The sequence below is a fragment of the Canis aureus genome, chromosome 5 (assembly GCF_053574225.1).
Source record: "Canis aureus isolate CA01 chromosome 5, VMU_Caureus_v.1.0, whole genome shotgun sequence".
Classification (NCBI taxonomy): domain Eukaryota; kingdom Metazoa; phylum Chordata; class Mammalia; order Carnivora; family Canidae; genus Canis; species Canis aureus.
Genome location: NC_135615.1, coordinates 31,175,356 through 31,201,588, shown reverse-complemented (window position 1 = coordinate 31,201,588; position 26,233 = coordinate 31,175,356). Strand labels below are relative to the sequence as shown.

Below are 26,233 nucleotides of genomic sequence, written 5' to 3'. Positions count from 1 at the left end.
TTTAAAAAAAAAAGGTCAGAGGAAGAGAGACTTAATTGTGGGAAAGTAGCTGCAATATATGAGAAGAGAAGAGGTACTGTAATGAGTGTTGTTTCTACGAATTCTCTGTCCTTGGGCTTCCTCCTATCTCCCCAATGGGTTGTTCAGGACGCTTCTTCCTTCTTGGTCCAGGAAGGGCAGCTTTCACAGGGGAGTCCGACCTCCAGGTTTGAGGAGGAAAGGACGAGCTCAGAACTGGTGCACATAGCTCAGAACAGCCCCGACAGTATACTGGGGGGGGGGGGGAGGGGGCATGCTCTGCACCCCTCGATGCACATGCAATCCTTTTTTTTATTATTATTTTTATTTTTATGTTATGTATTTATTTTTTTGCACATGCAACCTTATGATGCCTTAGGATGTAGTCCCAGAAACGGAATCTGTAGCGTCAGAGAGAAGTTTTGCAGCCTTTGACACATAAAACGCAAGAACTTAAAAGCAAAGACCGTGCTATTGAACGCCCGTGTTCTTTACTTGAGAAGGTCCTTCACTTGCTGACTCGGCTCCCGAGGGCGATCAGACCGCAGCAGGGCTTCCCCAGGCGCCGCCCCGAGGTCGCCTGCACCTGCGGTTCCCGGGGATCTACGTCACGAGGAGGTATGTGGCCAGCACATCCCAGCTTAGGGCACCACCTTCGGCCTCTCTCGGACCCCAGCACCCTTCCGGCGCGCCCCGGCCGCGGGCGATAGCCCAGGAGCGGTCGGAAGCGCCTGCGCGCCGGGGGCGGGCCTCGCGTCTCCTAGCAACCGCCCGCCGCCCCCGATTGGCTGCTCGCCGCGCGGCCGCCATTTTCAAACCCCGGAAGATGGCGGCGGCGGCGGCGGCGCCCCCCTGACAGGACCCGCGCTCCGGGCCGAGGCGGTCGGGCGCCGTGCCCGTCCCAGCGGGCCCCCCGGGCACCCGGCCACCGCCCCACCCCCGCCCGCCCCCTCCGCGCCATGGAGCCCGCGCCCGCGGCCCCGAAGCCGCCCCGGCCGCGGAGGCGAAGCCGTCGGGCCTCCGGGCTCCACGCCGACCGCGCCGCGGGACCCTCGGCCGACGCCCCCAGGCCCGAGCCGGACGGCGGGTAGGCGCGGGGAGGGGAGCGGGGGAGGGGCGGAGAGGGGATGGAGGGGGAGGGGCGGGGGCTGGAGGGCGGGACCGGGGGGAGGGGAGAGAGGAGGAGGGGCCTCCCCCGCCTCCAGCCCTGCCTCGGAGGGGGCGTGCGCTCCGCCTCCCCCGCGCCCCCCTGCTGGGGGGGCCTCAGGCTGCTCCCCCTACTCCTCCCCTTCCTCCCCCCGCTCTGGGGGGGCTCAGGCTGCTCCCCCTCCTCCCCTTCCTCCCCCTGCTCTGGGGGGCTCAGGCTGCTCCCCCTCCTCCTCCCCTTCCTCCCCCTGCCCTGGGGGGGCTCAGGCTGCTCCTCCTCCTCCTCCCCTTTCTCCCCCTGCTCTGGGGGGGGCCTCAGGCTGCTCCTCCTCCCCTTCCTCCCCTTCCTCCCCCTGCTCTGGGGGGGGCCTCAGGCTGCTCCTCCTCCTCCTCCTCCTCCTCCTCCTCCTCCTTTTCCTCCTCCTCCCCTGGCTGTGGACCGGCTCAGGCTGCTCTGGCTCCTCCTGCTGCCCCTCCCCCAGGCAGCGGGGTGGGGGTGGGGGGTGTGGTGGGCGGCTCAGCTGGGGGGTAGGCTCAGAGGAGGCAGTGACCCTGCTCTCCACTGGCTGCAGGGGTGGGGTCGTGGCGGGGGCGGGTCCTAAATGCAAACCGGGAGCCTGAAAGTGCCGTGGGTGACTCCCAACAGGCAGGGAAGTTTTGGCCTAGAGGGTGCCTGTGATGTTGGGGGACACCAGCATCGGTCTTTTGGAGAACTGGCCCAGTCCGTGAACCGAGCAGAACTGCCGGTTCCAGCCTCCCCGGTGCAGAGATGCGAGAGGGTGGCCGCCGACCCTTTTTCCCTGTTCACGCCGTGTCTCGAGTGTCCCGAGTGTCCGGAAGGGGCACTGAGGGCTTCAGGAGGCGGTCTGAGGAGCAGCGCTGCAGGGAAGTGCGGAGAGCTCCGCTTGCCCACCCACGTGGGAGGTGGGACCCTACATGTCCGGCCTGTCCTCGCCCTCGCCCGTCGGTACCTGGAGACGGTGCCGGCCCCCTCTTGTACAGGTCGAGACCTGTGCCGGGCGTCTAGTGAGATGGTGCCCGTGCCGGGCGGACGGAGCAGCTGCGCAGAGAGCCCTGTTCGCTCCTGCTTGTGGTTCTCGTCTGTGAGTTCCATCTCTGCTCATCATTTCAGAAGCCCCTGTGGGCCATTTCACACACTGCTTTGGGCAGAGTCCCGTACATGACTTACGTTCCCTGTATGCCTGATGTGCTGATCCCTTTTTGAGAGCCAAGACACCTTACTTTCATCAGCAAGGCATTTATAAACCCATCAGTAGGTTACTCCGCAGAGGTCTAGGTTTTTTGTTTTTTTGTTTTGATTCTGGGAGTTCTGGTGAATAAAGTAGATGAAGTCCCTGTTCTTGTGAAGCTTGACTTCTCACTAGGGGAGGGTCACCTGGTTGGCTCAGTGGTTGAGCATCTGCCTTAGCTCAAGTCCCCAGGACCTTCATCAGCCTCCCCGCATGGAGCCTGCTTCTCTCTCTGCCTCTCTCTGTGTGTCTCATGAATTAATAAGTCTTAAAAATTCTGATTGGGTGAGAAAGACCTGAATCAAATATATAAAACAACAGGTGGTCATGCTGTGAAAAGAATAAAGGCATTAATAGACCTAAGGAAGGGGTAGTGTTGCTGTTTTTAAAAGAGCAGAAGGGGGATCCCTGGGTGGCGCAGCGGTTTAGCGCCTGCCTTTGGCCCAGGGCGCGATCCTGGAGACCCGGGATCGAGTCCCACGTCGGGCTCCCGGTGCATGGAGCCTGCTTCTCCCTCTGCCTGTGTCTCTGCCTCTCTCTCTCTCTCTCTCTCTCTCTCTCTCTGACGATCATAAATAAATAAATAAATAAAAATTAAAAAAACATAAAAGAGCAGAAGGAAAAGCCTGTCTTACAACGACATTTGAGATCTGAAGGAATTAAGGAACTAAAGCTTTGTGAATATTTGGAGAGGAGCAGCAAGTGCAAAGGCCTTGAAGTAGAATCTTGTTTGGTGTGTTTAAGGAACTGCAAAGAAGCCATGAGCTAGTGCTCAGGGGAAGAAGGGCAAAGGATGCAGAGACATGGCTGGGGCCATATCATGCAGTACCTAGGAGCCCCGGAAAGGGCTTTATATTTGAATTCGTGAGTTGGGAAGCTAGAGGAAATGATATGATGTATATTTTAAAAATACCACTCTGTTAAAAAGCAGAGACCAATTAAGGTATTGCAGTGGAGACATCATATCAGAGTGGGAGATGTGGAAAATACTCACATTTGGGACGTGCTTGAAAATAGAGCTGACAGGATTTGCAGATGGATTAACTGTGGAGTTAAGAGAAAAAGACAAAGGAGCACTCTGAGGTTTTTGGCCTCAGCACTAGAAGGGTGGATTTTACTCATGTCAGAAAAGGAAGACTTGGAGGAGGTTTGTTTTCTGGTAGGTTATGAGACGCTTATTAAAGAGTTCACAAAATAAAGAGTTCACAATTATTTTTTTCCTCTTTTTTTTAAATTGAAATATAATCAACATACAGTGTTCTATTAGTTTCAGGTGTACAATATGGCGATTCAACAATTCTATACGTTATTCTACTCGTTACTCTCTTATTTGCTTTTTTCTCTTTTTTTAACCTCTTATTGAACTTTAACACTTGAAAGAGTGCACAAATTGTGTTTAGCTCAGTAAAATTTCATTAAGTGAACCCACCTACATATCCAGATACGAATTTGAGAGTTGTCAGCAAATTGGCTTGAAATCATGGAACTGGGAAGTCATCTAGATAGCGAGTATAAATAAAGAAGAGTTTGAGGACAAACTCTGGAAGCACTCCCAATATTTAAAGGTCAGGGTAAAGAGAATTTTCAGAACCAAGTAAGAACAGTATCTAGGAGGGCAGATGAAGAAAGGACTTCAAGAAAGAGGATATGGTAAACTATGTCAAATGTTACTGATAAGGAAGGACTGCAAAGTTTAGGTTGGATAAGGAAGAAAAAGACCATTAAATCTGGTCATGAGAAGAACATCATCTTAGATCATTTCTATAGACTAGATAAAATACTGAATTTAGAATGTTTGCAGGGTTTGAGAAGAAAATGAGGTATGATTTATTCAGGAAATATGTAAATGCCAGATACTAGAAATACGGAGATGGAAGATACTATCCTTAATCTGTAAGAGTTTATAATTTTATAGGGAAGAAAGATACATTGATAATTACGATTGTGACAAAAGTTACGTAGAGGTGTACACAGGATGCCATAGATGCAAATAAAGGGAACACTTAAGAAAAGAACAGAAAATGATTTCCTGTTGAAATCCCTGAGTCTTGGAGGACCAATCTAGAGAGGTGTAAACAGGTGGCTTCTTACAGGGGAGAAGCATGCTGAAAGGCCCTGAGGCAAATGAGCATGAGTTCTGTATATCACCTAGTTGGCTGTGACTGGACACTACTTGTGTGGAGGGAAGGATTTAGGGATAGTGATGAGAGATTTTGCTGAAGAGGTAAGAGCCACATCATGAAGGAGTCCTTTATGCCATAAGAGTTTGGGTTTTATCTTAAAGGTGATGGGGAAATACTGAAAGACAAGCCAGGGACATGATCATATTTGCAATTTAAAAGGTCGTTCTGCCTTCACTGAGAAAAGTAGGTAGCAATTGGGGTCATAACACTCCTTAAGTCTTAGAAAATACCCCCAAATTTCAGATTTGTAGTCCCTTGCAGTCCAACTATGGATACCAAATTAAAAATCCCAAGTGTAGATGATGACTTGGTGGGAAGTCAGTCTGTAGTAGTCTGGATAAAAAATGAGTTTTTGAATGAGAGCTGGCAATGAGATTGGAAAACAAGAAATACTCAGTGTGGATTGCACTTTCAAGAAGTTTCATTGCAACAGGAAGGCAAGAGTAACGGGGGAGGCAACACAATTTTGTGGGGCAGACTCTTCAGGTAAAAACTTGATAGGATTGGGAAATAGATAGAGGGAGACAGGAAAGAAAGGATGATTAAGCAAGGAGCCAAGAAGGCAGAAAAGGATGGAATTCAGATTAAGGGTAGAGAATTTAGCCTGGCTAAGAGCTATGGATGGCTTACTTTTGGATAAGTTTTGAGGAGTAGGGAACGTTGTGAGCGGGAATTTGAGGCTGCCATTTTTTTGTGTGGGTAGAAATGAGGTCTGCTGAAGAAAGGAGGTTAACACAAGCGGCATGAGGATAAAAATGAACTTGGAAGAACCCTGGAGGCAAACTAGGGAGTGAAATAACTATTCCATTTTCCAGAAAGAATGTAAGACACCTGCATAAAGTCACAAAATATGACAGGGTAATATCAATTAATAGTGGAGGAAGGAAGAAACAACCATTTAAGTTGACACCAAATCCGGAAATCATTAAGGAGAAAACCTGGTGTATGAATCTATGTAAATATAAAACTTTCTGTAGATAAACTCACTGTACACTAATTTGAAAAACAACATACAGTACAATTTTGCCCATTTAAAGTATACAATGTTTTTCTATGTATTCACGTATGTGCAACCATCACCACCATTTTAGAATAATTTTATTAATCTTGAAAAGAAACCCCATGCCCTTTGGTTATCATTCCACCTCCCCAAAGCCCCTCCCCTTCCTTTGTCCCCAGCTCTGAGTTCTTTCTGTCTCTGTATTTCCCAGCTCTGGACATTTCATACAGATGGAATCATGGGGCCTTTTTTGCTGGGCCATCTTTTGCCCATCTTTTTTTAGTTATTTGTCCTTCATTATTGAGTTACAAGAGTTCTTTATTCTAGACTCAAGTCCTTTATCAGATTTATGATTTGCAGATATTTTCTCTTATTCTCGGTTGTCTTTTCAGTTTCCTGATGTCCTTTGAAGAACAAAAGTTTTTTGTTTTTTTTTTAATTTTGATGAAGTCCAACTTATTTGTATTTGTTGCTTTTTCTTTTGGTGTCACATCTAAGAATCCTTTGCCAAATTCAAGGTTGTGAAGACTTACCCCTAAGTTTTCCAGTTTAAGCTCTTATATTTAGGATTTTGATCCATGTGAGTTAATTTTTATATATGATGTGAAGTAAGAGAACTCTTTTTCGTGTAGCTGTCCAGTTGCCCCAGCTCCGTTTGTTGAAAAACCTGTTCTTTCCCTATCAGATGGGCTTGGCATCTTGTCAAAAACCAGTTGATCATAAGTATCTGTTTCCTTTGGGACTTTAGATTTTATTCCCTTGATCTGTATGTATATCCTTGTTCCAGCACCACACCTTATTATCATTACTTTGTAGTAAATTTTGAAATCAAGACATACGAGTCCTGCTTTTGTTCTTCATTTTTCATGACTCTTTCACCTATTCTGGGTCTATCGCAACTCCATGTGAATTTTAGCATCAGCTTGTCCATTTTTACAAAGAAATCAGCTGGGATTCTGATAGGGATTACATTGAATCTGTAGATCAGTTGTGGGAGGTATTGTCATCTTAGCCATGTTAAGTGTTTCATCTATGAACAAATAATGTTTTTCCAACTATTTAGATCTTTATTCTTTCATCAGTATTTTGCAGTTTTCAGAGTATAACTTTTGTACTATTTGCTTAATTTATTCCTAAGTATTTTTTTTCTTTTGGATGCTATTGTAAATGGAATTTCTTTAATTTCATTTACAGTTTCATAATTTCAAGTGTATAGAAATACAATTGATTCTTGTATCCAGCACTGTTGCTGAACTCATTTTTTATCGTTTTGATCGTTCTTCTTGGTGAATTCTTCAGGATTTTTCTACAATGTTATGTCATCAACAAATAAAAATAGTTATATTTCTTCTTTTCCAACCTGGATACCTTAATTCTTTCTCTTCCCTAATTGCCTTCACTAGAAACTCGAGTACATTGTTGAATAGAATCAGAGACTGGAAATCCTTATCTAGTTCCTGACCTTGGAGGGAAAGCATCAAGTCTTTTACCTTTAACTGTGATGTTAGCTGTGGAATTTTGTAGATGCCCTTATCAGACTGCCATTTATCAAACTTCTATTTCTAGTTTTTTGAGTGATTTTATCTTGAAAAGGTATTGGATATTGTCAGATGCTTCTCTCCCCGCCTCACCCTAACTTTGGTCTGTTTTTTATTGTTACGATGTATTGCCTTTTTTTTTTTCTTCAAAGATTTTATTTATTCATGAGAGACAGAGAGGAAGAGACACAGGCAGAGGGAGAAGCAGGACCCATGCAGGGAGCCCAATGTGGGACCCGATCCCGGGTTTCCAGGATCACACCCTGGGTTGAAGGCGGAACTGCTGAGCCACCCGGGCTGCCTGTATTGCCTTTTTTTTAAAAAAAAAAAAATTTTATTTATTCATGAGAGACACAGAGAGAGAAGCAGAGACAGGCAGAAGAAGAAGCAGGCTCCATGCAGGGAGCCCAACGGGGGACTCATAGGACTCGATCCCAGGAACCCCAGGATCACATCCCAGGCTGAAGGCAGGCACCAAACCCACTGAGCCACCCAGGGATCCTGATATATTGCATTTTTAAAAACATTTTTATTTATTTGTCAGAGAGAGGGAGCACAAACAGAGGGAGAATCTGGCTCTCCACTGAGCAGGGAACCTAATGCGGGACTCAGTCCCAGGACCTGGGATCATGACCCAGGCCGAAGGCAGATGCCCAAACCAACCTTGCTACCCAGGTGCAATACCCTTGATGTATTACATTAATTTTTAGGTGTTATAACAACTTTGCCTGACTATAAGTCTCCCTGGTCATGGTGTATAACTTTTATACTATTGGATTCAGTTTGCTAGTATTTTATTGAGAATTTTTTTCCATCTATATTCACAATATAGTTTTCTGCTAGTGTCTTTGGTTTTGGCATCAAAGTAATACTGGTTTCATGAATTGAATAGTGTTCCCTACTCTTCCGTTTTTTGGAAGAGTTAGTGAAGAATTGGTATTAAATCTTTAAATGTTTGGTAGGATTCAGGGGTAAAGCCATCTGGACCTGAGCTTTTCTTTACAGTTTTTTGATGGCTAATTTAGTCTCTTCCCTTGTTTTAGATCTGCTTCTTAAATCAGTTTCAGTAGTTTGTGTCTTTTAGAAATTTGCTCATTGCATCTAAGTTAATTTGTCAGCATACACTTATTCATAGTATCTTTTATAATCTTTTATTTTGTAAGATAAATGATAATTTATTATCTTTTATTTCTGTTTCTAGTAATTTGAGTCTTTCCTTTAATCTTGGTCTGTCTGGAGATTGTCCATTTTGTTGATCTTTCCAAAGTATGAGCTTTTGATTTCATTGATTTTTCTCTACTGTTTTTTCTGTTTCATTAATTTCTACTTTAACTATTTTTATTTCTATTCCTTTGCTTGTTTTGGGTTTAGTTTGCCCTTCTTTATCCATTGTCTTAAAATGGAAAACTATTTCTTTGAAATCTTTTAATATAGTTATTTATAGCTGTAACTTTCTCCCCAAGCACCACTTTGGTTGCATCCTACAAATTTTGATGTTTTGTGTCTTCACTAGCACTAATCTCAAATTATTTTGTGATTTCTCTTTGCTTTCTTCTTTCACTCATTGACCCATTGTTTACTCAGGAGTGGGTTGTTTAATTTCCACATATTTGTTAGTTTCCCAATTTTTTTTCCTATTGTTGATTTCCACTTGCATTCCACTGTGGCTAAGAATGTATTTTGTATTATTTATATCCTTTTAAATATATTAAATGTTGTTTTATGCCCTAGAATATAGTCTCTCAAGGAGAATGTTCTATGTGTATTTGAAAAGAACCTATATTCTTTTGGACGTAGTGTCTATAGATGGCTGCTAGATCTAGTTGGTTTATAGGCTATTTAAGTCTTGTATTTCCTAGTTGATCTTCTAGTTACTACTCTACCATTATTGAAGATGAGGTGTTGAAGGTATTATTGTTGAACTGTTTTTCCCGTCATTTCTGTCAGTTTTTGCTTCCTGTATTTTGTTATTAGATACATACATTTGTAGTTGTTATTCTTCCCTGATGCATTGAACCTTTTATCATTATAAAATGGCCCCCTTATCTCTGGTTACTGTTTTTTGTTTTAAAATCTATTTTGTCTGATATTAAATAACAGTCTAGCTTTCTTGTGGTTTGCTGTTTGTATGATGTCTTCTCTCTTACTTTCAAGCTATTTGTATCTTTGAAGCTAAGATATATCTTCTATAGATGGTACAGTTGACTCTTGAACAATGTGGGTTTGAGCTGCATGGGCCCACTTATATGTGGATTTTTGACAGTGCTGTAAATATATCTTTTTTTCCTTATGATTTTCTTAATAACGTTTTCTCAAGCTTGCTTTATAGTAAAAATGTATTGTGTATAATACATATACAAAATAAGTGCAAATCTACTATTTATGTTATTGTCAGGGGTTATGGTCAACAGCAGAGGGTATTAGTAATTAAGTTTTGCACGAATGAAAAGTTAAATGTGGATTTTTGACCACATTGTCCAGGGGGTGGGGGGGTCACAATGTCCTCCTAACTCCACATTGTTCAAGGGTTGATGATATATAGTTGGATTATGATTCTTTTTTTTAAATCCAGGTTAACAATCTCTTTTGATTGGGTGATTTACTCCCTCATTTGTAATATTAACTATTGATAAAATTTGATTTATGCCTGCTATTTTATTTTGTTTTCTATGTGACTTTTGTTTCTCTGTTTGCCCTTTACTGCTTTCTTTTGCATAAAATTTCTAATTTATGGCATTTTAATTCCTTTATGGATTTTTTTTTCTCTTTTAAACTGATTTAATTGATGCTCTTTGTTTTTTTGGGTAGATTCCTATAGGCTCATTGCTTTTAGTCTGAATAATTCTGTATGTGGGACAGGTCTACAAATAACAAATTTTCTCAGTTTTTGTTTATCTGATAATGTCTTTAGTTCACTTTCATATGTGCAAGATAGATTTGCTGGATATAGCATTCTTTGTCAATAGTCTTTTTCCTTGAGCACTTTGAATATGACATCCCACTGCGTTTGGCTTTCATTCTTTCTGCTTATAGGTCAGCCCTTAAACATGTTGGGATTACTTTGTAATTAGCAAGTCATTTTTCTCTTGCTCCTTTTAAGATTCTCTCCAATGTTTGACCATTTTTACTGTGATATATCTGTGGATCTCTTTGAATTTATCTTCCTTGGACTTCACTTAGCTTTCTGGATGTATATGTTTTTGTTTTTCAGTAAATTTGAGTCTTCAGGCATTATTTCTTCAAATATTTTTTCTGCTCCTTTCTCTCTGGTACTCCCATTACATGTATGTTGTAGAAGAAATTTGGCAGATGAAACAAAATTTTAAGAGTACATATATATTTTTTGATATGGATTTTATTTATTTATTCATGAGAGACACAGAGAGGCAGAGACATACAGGGAGAAGCAGACTCCCTGTGGGGAGCCTGATGGGGGGCTCAATCCCAGGACCCCAGGATCACGACCTGAGCCACCCAGATGCCCCTAAGAGCACATATATTTAAACTGAACACTATATATAAAGTAATTTATCTTAAGAAAGTAACTGTACAAGTATATATGGGTGTATGTATAATCAAGTATATCACAACACATTTTTATAGTAATAAAAAGGCTAGAAAAAACTGGAAGGAAATTAAATACATTATGATACTTTTTTACAGTGAAATATTACTACAATAGTTTTAAGTCTTTTTCCATAATTCAGATGGAGTTTATTTGGTATATCATATAAGGTATATTTGGATGTCCATTTTCTTTACCTGTACAAGTCTTTTCTAGGGTAGCAGTTCTCATTTTTGTGGTATCATGACTTCTGTATACTCTTTAAAATTATTGAGGATACCAAAGAGCTTTTGTTGATGTCTATTATATTTATTTAGAATGATTAATTTGTTAATTTTTTTAGCAGTCAGACCCGTTATATTTGCATAAACAACATATTTTTGAAAACAAAGATTTTCAAAACCAAAAATTAGTGAGAGGTCTGGAGTTTTTATAAGTTTCATTGATTTCTAATACCTAACTTTTTTTTTTTTAAATGATTTTTTTTTAATTTTTATTTATTTATGATAGTCACAGAGAGAGAGAGAGGCAGAGACACAGGCAGAGGGAGAAGCAGGCTCCATGCACCGGGAGCCCGATGTGGGATTCCATCCCGGGTCTCCAGGATCGCGCCCTGGGCCAAAGGCAGGCGCCAAACCGCTGCGCCACCCAGGGATCCCTCTAATACCTAGCTTAATAAAAGAGAGCAGGATTCTTTTGCTTCCTGCAGTATGTAGAGATGAAGTATATTAGAGAATGAAGTATAGATGAGTATATAAAGAAAATATGCCCTGACATAGATTTTTAGTTCAAAGTGCATGAGCCCTTTAATGGTCTTTTCAGACAATTATGGGTATTCTTCTTGGATTAATATACCAGAACTTGACAAGTGGTAGTTTCTTAAGGTTTGGCTACAGTTTGGAATCTGAAATGTATCATGAACTTTTCATTCTTTGTTATACTAAAATCCATTGTCTTTTAAATTTTTTAATAGATATGTTTTACTTATCCATGATTTTGTGACATGTATTTGTCGTTTAAAAAATACTGGTGTACTGAGTTATGCAGATCTTCCAAAGGTTGATACAAACTATTACATGCTATCAAAAAATCACATTTATATAATCACCAATCTCACTTGAAAAGCTTTTAAGTGTTGAGGTATGCTCACATGATACAGTTTTCAAACATCCTAATTTTCATTTGAAAGCACAGATTTTTATCATTGGCAGGAATACTTCATTGTAGAGTAAATGCCTGCAAAGTAGTCAAGTCCAAATAATGATAGTTTATCTGTTAGTGGCTCCTTCAAGTAAATACATTGTTCTCTGAAAATGACCAGCTAAATCAGTTCATAAATCCATTGATCACACAATTGCTTTTCTTCAAGACAACCTTGTTAAACTATGTGCCCTTATTCATCAAGGATCTTCCTCTAGCAATTTTTATCTTTAAATTGTTGCATTTCATCTAGTTACATTTCATATCTGATTATTGGGGTTTTTTGAAGTTAATGTGTTTTGTCTCTGGCTTCTCTAAAGAGTAGAGAAGAGAAGATACAACCCAGTGTATAGGTGGAGGGTTTGGTCTCCTAATACGGCTTACACATTGTAACAAAAAAAAGAAGAAAAAGTTTAGAATATGTTGGTAGATTGGACAGCGTAAATGTGGGGGATATAATATTATAAGATGCAAAGTCATAAGCTGAAAGTGAGGGCCAGTTGAGGAGGGAGTATTGGAAGAGTAAGAGAAAGGTTTGAAATAGTTATTTCCAAGAGTAGGAGAGGAAATGACCAGTAATTTCACTGCTAGGCCAGAGTGAAGACCTACCTGAAATTTGTGGTCAGGGCAGCCTGGGTGGCTTAGTGGTTTGGCGCCGCCTTCGGCCCAGGGCATGATCCTGGAGACCTGGGATCGAGTCCCATGTCAGGCTCCCTGTATGGAGTCTGCTTCTCCCTCTGCCTGTGCCTCTGCCTCTCTCTCTCTCTCTCTCTTTTTCTCGTGAATAAATAAATAAAATCTTAAAAAAAAAAATTTGTGGTCAGAAATTTAAAGTGAAACTAGTCAGCACATGGTGTGTGTGTGCGCGCACGCGTATTTGTGCATGTGTGCATGCACATGCATACATACACATGCATGCCCACCCTCTAATAACCTGACCCACAGGTCTGGAGCTCATTTCCAGCTATACCCATTGCTAATAATTAATCCTGGCCTGCGAAGCAAGAAATGCGCTACATCAGAATGAAGTGGGCAATAGAAATGGCTAGGATGTACAGCTCCTAGGAGAGATAGATGACTTACTGTTTTTAAGTCTGTACCAAGTTAAATAAAGGGTTATGAAGCTGGTTTGCCTCCACTAAATACTGATTGTGGGGGGAACATGTCATATGTGTAGTGACTGCTATAGGCTCTAGCAGGGGAGAAATTAATGGGGAGGAAGGTAGAAACAGCTAGAATCCAGTGGAGTGTAAGCTTCTGTGTAGGTTCTATGGCAGGCCTCTCAAATCCTTTCTCCCCTTATGTCCCTCTCTTTTTGTCCTGGGTAGGAGGAAAGGGTCTTGTCCACGGACCTTGTCCTGGGTAGGAGGAAAGGGTCAGTCCACTGGGTAGGAGGCCCTGCCATATAATTCAGAGCTCAGAGGAAGGCCTGCTTTCCTGGTCTCATTTCCCTGATGCTGACTCTGTTCGGGCCCTAGCTTTGATTCACCTAATTATTTTCTCTGGGAATGTACATTCTTTTAGACTGACACCCATAACCCAAATAAAATACTAGTGTTTAAAGAGTTTAGGCTTTACGGTCAGGTTTCCTGGGTTCAAACTCTGGCTCTTGAGGACTTAGCCTCTTTAAATCTTATTTCATAGTATCTCTGCCTCGTTAGGTTTTGAAAATCATGTGACATAATTCATGTAAAGCATTAGGACAGTACCTAGACAGAGCAAATGCTCCATAAATATTAGGTATTATAATTTGTAATTTTTGCAGGAAACACTAGAACTATCACTTACTTAACATTTATCAAGAATATTAGCAGTTAGCTCTGTTGTCAGCTTTTGTAGAGGTGGTGTAAGATATTTAGCAGTGTAATGCGAGATGCAAACTGACTAGATGTGAATCCTGATGCTGCCACTGCCGACTTTGAGGCCTTGACTAAGGTTTCACTGATGTGTGCTGCCACCTTCTTCATTTATACTTTGTTTATAAGAACCCGACTTTTAGAGTTGCTTGTAAGAGTTATGAGTCAATGTACAGAACTCATGTAAACATCCAGACGCTTAGAATAGTGCCTGGGACATAACAGGCATTCCATAAATTTCTTGATGCTGCTGTTATTAACTCTAAGAAACATTGAGTCATCCATTTTAGTACCAAGAGGGCCTTAGAATTTAGCACAACTTCTTCTATGGATGAGAATGTGAAGCTCTGAAATTTCACAGCTCGATGCTAGAAAATGTCCTGTATTTCCTAACTCTTAATGTTCCGTTTGCCATGCCTCCACAATATGTCTCTAAAGAGATGTATTAGTAGCATTAACCATTGGAACAATTACCATCAGTCATGTAACCACATTTAAGGAGCTTTTCTATGCAAATACTACAATTACTGGATATAAATAACATTTAAATAATTCTATTTCTGCTGTTTGGAGCCTTGGGAGAATCTACCAAATATTCTATATCACTTGTATAGCAGGAGCATAAATCCCTACTGATCCTTCTAAGGGTTTTATAGCATTTTTCTTTTAACAGATTTGAAGTAATGTTCTCCATTGGTAGAAAGATAATACATGTGGTGCCCGGGTGCCTCACTCAGTTAAGCCATAGACCCTTGATTCATGATCTCAGGATCCTGAAATCCAGCAGCATGCCTCCCCCAACACTACATCAGGCTCCATGCTCAGCAGGGAGCTCGCTTGTCCCTCTCCCTCCCCCAACTGTCATGTGCATGTCATTCGCATGTGCATGCGAATGCTCTTCGTCTCTCTCAAATAAATAAAATCAAAAAATTAAAAAAGAAAGATAATTCCATCCCAGTGATTAACCAGTGGTGATGGGACTTACTCTGTACATTTTTTTTCCAATGAAAGTGATAAATATATAGAATGCTATCAAGGGTTAAAGGTAGTCTTTAGCCAGACTAGCTGTTATATAAACTCAGAGCTAAGGATTTCTGTTCCCTTATTTAAAGAAATTTCACTTTTTGAATAGGCTATTTTTCAAAACGTATTTTATTTTATTTTGTTTTGTTTTGTTTTGTTTAAGATTTTATTTATTTACTCATGAGAGATACAGAGAGAGAGGCAGAGACATAGGCAGAGGGAGAAGCAGGCTCCCTGCAAGGAGCCGGATGTGGGACTCGATCCTGGATCCTGGAATCATGCCCTGGGCCAAAGGCAGACGCTCAACTGCTGAGCCACCCAGGTGTCCCTCAAAACGTATTTTAAACCACATTAGGGCATATAAACAAATAATTGAGCCAGTCCTCGATAATTTGAGATTGTCATTGTCATTACTGTTTATATAGTTGCTAAAAATAAAAGGATATCCTCATTAGTTCCTAAGGCTATTTGCTCCCAAATCAAATGATTACTTTTTTAACAGTTTTATTGAGATACAATTTGCACATCATAACATTTACCCATTGTAAGTGTATGATTCAGTGAATATTAGTAAATTTATGTAGTTGTGCAACTATTACCACAATCCGTTGATGGAACATTTCATCACCACGGATATTACCTCATGTTTGTGTGCAGTCAACCCCCACTTCCACCCATAGGCCTAGGCAGCCACCAACCTGCTTTCCATTTGTATAAATTTATATTTCTTTACATCTTATATAAATGGAATCATATAATATATAATCTTGCAGTTTATCCATATTATGGCTTGCATGAATATTTCATTCCTTTTTATTGCTAAATAGTATTCCATTATATGAAATGAATATTCTACATTTTGTATATATGCGTGATGCTCAAATGTGTTCTAGAAATGTTCCAAAATATATCTATTATTTGGGGCTCACAGATAACAAAGTTGAGAAAGCCCTAATAGAGTAAGAGATATTAGTCTATATGACTTTCTTGCGGAACCTTTACCAAGTGGGAGAAGAGACAATTTCTTTTTTTTTTTTCTTTAAGATTTTATTTATTTATATATTTATTTATAAATGAGAGACACAGAGAGAAAGGCAGAGACACAGGCGAGGGAAAAGCAGCTTCCCTGTGGGGAGCCCGATGTGGGACTTGATCCCAGGACCCCAGGATCACACCCTGAGCCAAAAGCAGACGCTCAATTGCTGAGCCACCAGGTGCCCCAAGAAGAGACAATTTCTTAATAGCAAAGATGCTAAGTAGTCAAAACAGTCCATTATATCAGATATTTGACCCAAATAAATGAATTGTTTCAGTAATATTTGTCATTGTTTTTTGCCTGATTTACGAAGAAATCGGAGAACCTTAATAGTTCAGCACCCCAAATACCAACAAATTTTCACTACAGAGAATAGTTTACATCATTCTTTCCTCATTCATGGTAACCTTAGCATCTACAGAGTAAAATTTTAAATTTTAGCTGCTTATGAGTTATGCATAGTAGTTTGTAGTTAGGCTAAGACATTTATTTGAGTTGCACTGCTGGTGTGTAGGACCAGCTTCCTTTGTCTAGCAGCTGTATTTCAGCCCTATTGTATTCTTGTTTTACCATGTAGGAACTAATTCTCCTTAACAGATCTGGAGGCATCACAATTTTCAATTATACTCTGTCTTATTTTGGGTGCCCTATGCATCAAGTCGTCTTGCTAAATGTCAATGACCTAGTCTGTTATATTCCTATCTTTAGCCCTTCTATTTTCCTTGCTTTTTAAAAATATTTATTTTGCTAACTCATTTTGGTGGTTCTTTGTTAAAAACTTCTAAATGTCTACCTTGTTATAAGCCAGTATCTTTACATTTTTGTGGTTTTCCTTTTTAATTGGAAGATTAACTCCCTTATGTTGTCTAGTACATTTTATGAAAATGTTCATTGAGCTGTCTTTCTGCTATTTATAATTCAAATTCAGTTCTTATTTGCCACGATAGAAGAGGGCAGTAATACAAATCATAATCTAAGAATGAACTAACGATTTTTCTCTTATTGAATATCATCTTTACCATTGTAGTTTTGCTTTGTGTAGGCCAAAACTAGTTCAATGTAAAAATAATTTACATTGTTTAAAAACACACCAAAAGATAAGAAAAGAAGTATGGATGTTAGGCCAAGGAATAATCACAATTAATTAATAGAAAACACGATTTACTACAACAAGCTGGTTCCTTCACTTATTAGTTTATTTTATGCCTGAAATGTTGTAATTGTTTGAATATATTAAAAAGAGGATTGGACAAAAATTATTGAAAAGATGAAGGACCATCATTTCTTATTTCAGCCCTTAATACCTCTTTAAATGAACTCTGCTTAGTATCTTTTAGAAAGGCCACTTACAATTTTAACATTTTATGAAATAAAAACTTTTTTTCCCACAAGGATTTAAAATAGCTATTACGTTTGGGCCTGACCCCTGTGAAAGATAACTGTATGTCTTTCCAAGATTTTTTAAAAGTTGGCACTGTCTTACATGATTTTTGGGCACAATTTGTTTATTGGGTTCTTTTTTTCCATGGGTATTCAGAATAAATAGGTACTTGTTATTCAATTGGGAAAAAATAGCATTACTATAAAACTGATTACAGCTTGTACTGGAAAGAATCTTGCCATCTGATTGGAAATATTTTTCCAGTTTGTTGACCTATTTGAAATTCCTAAGAGCTATTTTTCTTTCCAGCTTTCAAACATGAAATTCATTCTGAGGTCAATTTGGTTGATTCTAGGGACTAAAGAAATGAGTAACTTTGGTTTTGTGTTCTCCTTAAAACTCATCTTAAGGATGTATTTATTGAATATTTTAAGTGCTACTATAATTACTACTTTGTAATGAATATTTGCATTGGATTAAAAATAATCTTATGAGAAATCATAATTAATGCTTCTCAACCAAGTCCCCACTGATGCTGTTATTAACCATGTAGTATATAACAGCACTTACCTAGAGAAGTATTTTTAAAAAGTATGATCCATGGATATACATGGGGTATGAATGTCCTGTTTTTCCCTATTATCTTTTAGCGTTGTTTATAATATTATATCTATGTATTGTTTAGACATATGAATTCTGATTCTTTTCAGATGTCATGTTGGTTTAACCTAAATACCTCACTCTAGTGTTTTATCAAAAATCATACTATTTTCTTCATTGTTACTTTTTCTGCAGTGGCAAGAAAAATCAGTTCCTTAAGTTCTCTTGCTCCGCTAAAGAGGCCCTGGGGAGGCCTGGGATGGGGGGACGGAAGGGGGTGGGATGAGTTTTAATAGTAATAAAGGTGGGGCATCCAGGGGTTCAGTGGTTGAGTGTCTGCCTTTGGCTCAGGTCGTGATCCTGGGGTCCTGGGATCGAGTTCCGCATCGGACTCCCTACAGGGAACCTGCTTCTCCCTCTACCTGGGTCTCTGCCTCTCTCTCTGTGTGTCTCATGAATAAATGAATAAAAATCTTTTTTTAAAATAGTAACAAAGGCTTACTGTTTTAATATTTCATAATAATAATTTAAATAATTATTTAGGAAATGCTTACTTAAATATCTTAAGATCTTTCTGCATCTAATTATCAGTGGAACCCTATTTCTCTGTGCCGGGAAACTTGCTGGAAACTGAGGCTGACATAGAAAGAGGGAAAAATCTGCTAGTTTTGTCATTGAGCCCACTTTCTAATATGCTTCACTAAACTTTGTTGCTATGCCTTCACCCTCTTGCTTCTTCCCAACCAGTCTTGTTGCCTCCCAGTTCATCCCTCTTGTTCCAAGGCTTATTGCTGCCGCCATTCAAGATCAAGTCCATACTCTCTAAGGGTTGTTATGTAAGGCCTTTTATCTAGTCCTACCTTATTTCTTTAGATACTCAAACATAAGGAACTACTTGCTGTTTCCTGAATATAATTCATTTCACTCCCACTTGTGCTGTTCTCTTTGCCGGAAAAGCCTTCCTGGCTCTCCTATGCTTTGCTAATTACTATTTCTCTTTGATTTAGCTTTAATATTGTTTAAGAATGGATTCTGTGAAGCCTTTTGACATCCTCTTTCTCTGTGTAGCCATTTTCCCTTGTGTTCCTTGTCAACATGTAAGCAGACTGCTGCTTTATATTTAGCTTAAAAAACTACCTGTATTTGATGTAAGCTTGTAAAGTCTTGTAGGTTTAATAGCGTCTGTGGTATTTTGTACTTAGAGTGAATAAAGACCATGAGGATCAAGGGTGAGAGGTGGAATGAATATACAAATGGAGGATGGCCTTTCAATCCAGAAAGCGGAACACTAACTTTTCTAACAATTGAACCACGTGGCCAGGACTTGATCATAACTGCCAGGTTCCCTAATTTTTATCCTTGCTTCCAACTTAGAACCAATCAAAGCAAGCCAAATACACCTTCCGCCGCCACCACCAATCACATAGGATGTCTCACCTTCAGCTTCCCATTGCCAACAGTCTCCAATCAGGGCACACTTTTGAAACCTTCCCTTTTTTCCACTATGAAGCTTTCCCACTCTTCAGCCTTCCTTTGAGTCTTCCTCAACACAAATGATGGTGACTGACTCCCCGCGTCTGGCAGGCTCTGAATATATAGCCTTTGCTTTTCTCATTTATTTCTATACAAGGGGAAAACCTATTTATATTTACTTACATCCAAAGTGATTAATGGTAAGTATTTATAAACCGTATTTCTTGTGCTATCTATATTTTGTGTTTTTTTTCTACATGTTTTATAAACATAGAGGTTTATATTTTATAAAGGTGAAGACAGGTTTTGGTTATAAGGATTCTCATGAATGGAAAAATAACACAGAAGAAAAGTCTGTCACTTAATAGTAATGAACAAAAACTAGTCAAATTTTAATCTTGAGATCTTCGTCTCAGATACAGTTTTTAAAATTCTTTATTTGGTTAATTAAGCCATAACTTTTTTAAAAAGTACGTGCAAGAGATTTAAACATGAAATGCAAATTAAATATGTTTGGGTTTTATTATATTGAACATCCTTTTATTTTTAAAATACTAGGCATACATAATGACTTTTATTAAATATTTTTCGCATCATTTACTGCTTTTTATTTAACCTATTAGTATACTATACTATATAGATTTCTTGCTATTGAACCATGTATATGTACCTAAAGTAACCCTGCTTGGTTTGGTGAATTATTTTTGATATGTCCACTAATTTTATAAAGGCCCTTTCACCTTTTTAAAGATCGTAAAAATGACTAAACCCTATACCCTGGTTTTTTTGGGTTTTTTTTATTTTTTTTATTTTTATTTTTTTTTGCATGCTCTCATTTCTACAATGAAATGACTAATAAGGCTACTTAAAATCATTTTGAACCTATGAAAAAGAGCTTTTTGTATGTCTAGAGTGCTTTGTTTTATAAAAGTTACTCTCAGTTTATTTATTACTTGAATTTTCTTTTAACAGATATTCCCTTCGGAGAGGTAGCTCCTTCACATTTTTAACACCTGGCCCCCATTGGGACTTCACTTTGGTGAGTAGCTCCTGGGTATTTTATGTCCGGGCATTGATAGAATTAATTCCTAGATTGTCTTTCAGTCAATGTGGTGTACAACTCAGTTGTCGGTACTTCTCTGAGTATCTTAAGGTACAGACTTCCTATCACCATCCTTGGCAGTCTAATTTAATTCTTTTCTGCTAACAAGCTAAAAAAATACTTTTATTTCAATTAATTATAAAACGTATTTTGAAAAGTACCAGATCTTTTTATTTTTAACCCTATGCAACCCTTTTTCTTATTACTACCAGTTTTTAAATTAGAATATATTATGAAACATGAAGTTGTTTTTGTGTTCATACTCTAACAGCTTTTTTCTTGTTTGAAAAATATAAAAATGATTTCAGATGATATATATGAGTGAATTATTTTGTGTTGTTAATCATCCTTGTATCCTAGTCTCATTATTTTTAGAATGAGACTTTACGGAGGCATCTAACTGCAAAATGACACCAGACAATTGATTCTTTTTGTAATTAAAAACTCATACCTTATAAATACTCATAAAAATAGTGTATATACAAATAGAACATGATTCTTTATTTTCTTATTTGGAAGAAATAGCACATATCATTCTGTTTCTAGTTTGCCAAGCTTTACATAATCATGTGCCAATGGGTTCAGCAATACAGATTTAATTTGTACTCTCTTCTTTTGTGTTTAATTTATATTTCTGTTGGGGACTTTGAGATTTCTGTACTCTTAACACCAGTAACTTACATTAATTGGTCAGTGAAGCATTCATAACAAGAATCTCCTGACTTTAATATAATTCTCTATTTTCTTTGAAACTTTTTTCATCTTAGTTTCTTTCCCTTAATAGTTGACAAGCCTAAACTCACACAGAAAAACTTTAGTAGAGAAGTATCTCCAAACTTGATTTTGTAAACCTATCAGCAAAAATATTTTGAACATGTATGCCTGATACATTTATTTGGAATTTTTATGTATGTACCACCATTATTAACTACTAACAGCACAGTACTCAACTTAGGGTGAAGTTCATGATAGTGGACATAAGTCTTTATTGCAAATAGCCATGACATTTTCACAGTGTGAGGTCAATTTCTTAATCTGTTATATTTCCTTATGATGTAGATGATGATGAGCTCATCATCTGTGTATTGAATATTAGTAAAGCTTATTCTTAAGGATTAGTAAATACATAAAAATAGAAGTTCTTGCATTTTCCTCCTCCACTCCAGGGAAGATATCTTACATCTCCTCTGGGATGGGTACATCCCACTTGGGAAAAACACTTTTGTAGAGTTCTCCCATGACAAAAGAAACGTCTCATGGTTCATGTATTACGACGTTTGGAATGTGATTAAGGAGTTCTAAGAGAGAGATTTATAAGGAAAAAAACATGGTTTAAGAAAGGAAAAAACAAAAGTAAGCATCTAGCTTACTTTTTTTATAAGTAAAAAAAGAGATTTATAAGGAAAAAAACATGGTTTAAGAAAGGAAAAAAACAAAAAGTAAGCATCTAGCTCAAGTAATTAGAGAAAACAGCAGAATGAACCCAAGAAAATAGAAGGAAAAGTGAGAATGGTTAAAAATAAAATCAGCGCCCAATCATGAGAAAATTCTTGGCAAACTAGGAATAGAATTGAACTTTCTTAGCCTGAGACCTACCACAAGCAACATGTTTTGTAATGATAATATGTTAGAAACATCCCCTTAAATTTTTTTTAAAAAGCCTACTGTCACCATGTCTATCCAGTATAGTACTGGTGCTTCTAACCAACACAGTTAGACAGGAAAACAGGTATTCAAATTAGAAAGGAAGAGACAGTAGGATTCCATTACTTAGGAACAATATGACTATCTACATAGAATATCCAAGAGAATATTAATTGCAGCTGTTAGAACTAATAAGAGTTCAAGCAAGATTACAGACTATAAAATTTATAAAAAGAATTCAATAAAATGTATATATACTGGCAATAAACAATTACATGTAACTTGTAAAGCTTTTATTGAAATAACAATTTTTAAACCTAGAATAAATCTATGAGAAGATCTGTGAGATTTTTATGGGAAAGATTGGAAAGCGTTAATAAAGAACATAGACACCAAATTAAATGGAAAGAGAGTTACGCAACATGAAAATATCAGTACTCCCCGTATTAATTTGTAAATTCAATGCAGTTCTGATAGAGTATAAGAGATCTCAATTCTACAGCTCAGGAAGAAAAGTGAAGGCCCGACAGCTGTAAAAGTATTGTGCAAGTCGGGGATACATGTGACTTATTATATTAGCTGTTTAGACTTATCCCACAGGTACAGTTAAGTATGGAACCACAGTGTGAATGAAAGTCTAGGTAAGTAGGCCAATGCCATAAGATCGAGAACCCAGAAACTGACATATATATGAGAACTTACGGCATCATAGGCATCAGGGGGAATAGTGCTTGCAACAGAGATAATAGCGGTGGGACAGTTAGTTAGCTGTGGCTCATACCATATACCAACAAACAAGTTCTAGATGGGCTGCACGTGTAAATAGGAAAAGCAAAATATTCTTAAGATACTTAAAAGAAAGTACAATAGAATGTTTTAAAATATGTTAAATGTCTTTATACATATGCAGACACATGTACATGATTTTATATAAATGCATAAGTACACTCATAAATGAGCTTTTCCCCTCAGTACACTTCTTTCTGACAGTTTTCCCCCTTTCCTCTCTTCCGTCAATCCTTCCATCCCCAACCTCCACTCTAACCCTTGTACCTGTCCTTTATGTTTTGCTCATATAATTATTTACACACACACACACAGCTTTACAAATAAAATACACACATGCATGATCTTTGCTTAGTTTGTTTTTCTAAATTAGGATCATATTATTCATATTTTTCTAGATCTTCTGGATATGAACTTAGGATCGATAAAGATTTCTTGTCACATCATTTTTCATTTTTTCCAATCCTGATTTATATTTTCTTTCAGATCTTACACAATTTTCTTAATGTCTTTTAGCTAAATTTTGAAAAGTATGTCATAGCTTTGCCCTGCTTCTTTGAGCATTTTGTTCTGAGGTACTTTCATTCCCTGTAGGGATGTTACTCTTCCCTTTTTCCCGTTTTTTCCTTAGTTACTTTGTATAGGATTTGACTTGGAGAATTTTCTGTTCATTTTAATGTGAATTTAGTTTTTCTGAACTTTGCAAAGAGGCTTGATTCAGATCAACTTTGATCTTCACAAAGAACTTTGCTAACTTCACAGAGCTCCCTCTCCTCATTTTGATGATGCCTTACTTCTGCGAGATCCAGGCTCCATCTGTTCTCCCCCTTCCGTCTGGACTTCATCTTTCCTTTTCTCTATAGTCCCTATCCTGCTCGATTTTGACTCCACTCCTAGCAGTTTCTCCTTGGGATAGAGTCAGGTCCTGGAAGGGAACCCTGGCTGGTCAGTTTTGAGAGTTCACAAGAGCTAGACTGTGTCACAGGTAATCCGAAAAGTTATTCTGAGGGGTAAGTGGATGACATGTTACTTAACGATTCTTCTTCAGTAGTGATAAAGGACAGAAATAAGATTGTACACAGTTTCGCCACTACAGGCATCAGCAGAGTTGAATGAGGCTGAAGAATGATAGCTAGGAGTGTGTTGTCTTCCAACCAATAAATCCTGCTTCAGGCAACAAGTCTTAATTTCTTTGAGCCACGAGAAAAGGATTTTTTTTTTTCCTAGTGAAGGCCTTCCCCCCTCCATAGGATAAATAATGTGTTCCTTAGAAAAAAAAAAAAGTTGCCTTTATGTTTAAAACATAATTTACTTTTTCTCAGAGTTGTGTTCTAGAAAAACTTTCGGTAAGGTTTTTTTTAATAGGGTGTAGCATGAGATGATTCACTCAGGGAGACTAAGTAGTAAATATACTAGAGATAATTTATGAGCATCCCTCAGAAATAACCTCTTTTAAAAAAATTTTAAGTACAGCTTCACTTTTTTTATAGTGATTTTTCTGGTTTTATGGAGTCCTTGTTTAATGAAGCAACATGCATTCCTTCTATATAAGAATGAAATCTTTTTTTTTCCACATAGAAAAGAAAGCGGAGAGCAAAGGATGATGATGTTGTGAGCCTTAACAGCCTTGATCTAAAGGTAAGCCTTCCTTCTCTGTCAAAGAAAAGCACTTTAAAAATGCAGATAGTGTTTTATTTTTTGTAGCTATAATAATAATGAATGCTAATTTTTAAAAAATTGTAAGTGCAAAACTGAATAATGCTGGCTCTTATAGGTATTTTCTTTTTCCTGTTGTTCTTAAGAATGAGGTGAGAAAACAAAAAAAAAAAAGAATGAGGTGAGAGCCTTCCTTAAGAACCATGTAGGCTTTAGCTAGTGCTCTCACATTCAAATGTGTAAAGAGGTCAGGCCTACTGTATATGCCTTGAGGAAGGAAGGGCTGTGGTGGAAAAGAGAAACATGCCCTCCTGCAAGAGGCAGCTGCTACTGTGCTCTAGCCCTTGGCTACCTTTAGGACTATCGAAATCTGGATTTTTAAGTGAATACTATGTAAAATTGTTAAGTCCCAAAACCTAGTGTCTCTGGAATTTCTTAGACCATTTTCGTCAGTTGGCCAACTTTATAGAACCATCTTGGTTTTAAGGAACCTTTTTTTAAAGATCGTTATGTAAAAGTTATACATTTGTTAAGTGAGTTAAAAAATGTCTGGCATCGTGTGAAATGATGGCAAATTTTTATAGGTCTGTCCATCAACATTTTACCAAATCCAGCTAGCCAGAGGGGGGCGGGATGGGGCATGTGTATGTACATAATATGTTTATGGAAGAACTCTGTGTTTTAAGTGTTAGGCTTTTTGCAAAACAATTTTAATTACACTTAAAAATCTTACAAAGAGAAGAAAGGATAAAATGGCAGCTCTGAATATTTTTAGGTATGCTTCAAATCAGATCACATACAGAAATAGGACAGTATTTATCATTCACCACAATAAAATCCATGGTCAAATCTACTTAAAGACAATCCTCCTTTGGTTGATCCCAACTTCTGCATAAAGACAATCCTCCTTTGGTTTATCCCAACTTCTGCAATTTGGATCATTCTCATTTTAACTATCAACCTGCCTCCTCTCCCCTGTATTATTTTGAAGAAAATCCTTTAAGTTGTATCATTTTATCTGTATCGTCAGATTAAGTGTTCATACTTCCCTTGATTTGTCTTACACCTTTTTTGTTTTGGTTTTGTTCATTTTGTCTGTTTGAATTGGAATTCATATAAAAGTCCAAACGTTGTCTCTTCAGTGTCTTTTAATCCACAGATTCTCTCTCTAGCTTTTTGGGTTTTTTTAGGATTTGTTGTTGAAAAAGAAATCGTGTGTAGAGCCTTTTACAGTCTGCATGTTCATGGTTGTGTCTCCATGGTATCATTTCTTCTGTCCTCTCTTCCCTTTATTCTTGATAAACTGATAGAGCTAGAGATAGTTTGGGCTCTCTAATTCCTTGGGAGGTACATCATGTCTTTTTGTGATGTTGTCAAAATTAATTATCATTGCCTAGATTTATTTGTTCATTGAGGGTTGCAAAATGGTGAAAGTGCCTTTATCAGTCATCTTTATTATATTTCTGTAAAAAGAAAACTGCCCTTGGGGCACCTAGATGGCTCAGTCAGTTACACGTCTGCCTTCAGCTCATGTCATAGTCTCAGGGTCCTGGGATCTAGACCCACATTGGGCTCCCTACTCAGCAAGGAGTCTGCTTTTCCCTCTGTTCTCCCTCTGCCCCACACCCCCCACTTCCTGCTCTCTCTCTAATAAGTAAATAAAATCTTTAAAAAAATAAATAAATAGAACTCCCTTCATCAACCATTTGGTTACTATGACGTACTTACTTATACTAAAGGTAGGACAGGTGCTTGATTTGATTCCTTTTATGGTTT

General features: G+C 38.6%; 1 protein-coding gene across 1 annotated transcript in view; it reads left to right on the top strand.

The window, feature by feature from the left end:
* Positions 1-962: 962 nt before the first annotated feature.
* NET1 (neuroepithelial cell transforming 1) overlaps positions 963-26,233 on the top strand; it is a 60,104-nt gene continuing 34,833 nt past the window's right edge. The window contains exons 1-3 of the mRNA XM_077897323.1: positions 963-1,105; positions 20,242-20,308; positions 24,380-24,439. Coding sequence (XP_077753449.1) covers positions 978-1,105; positions 20,242-20,308; positions 24,380-24,439 — 255 coding nt within the window. The 5' untranslated portion in view covers positions 963-977. The remainder of the gene's footprint in view (positions 1,106-20,241; positions 20,309-24,379; positions 24,440-26,233) is intronic.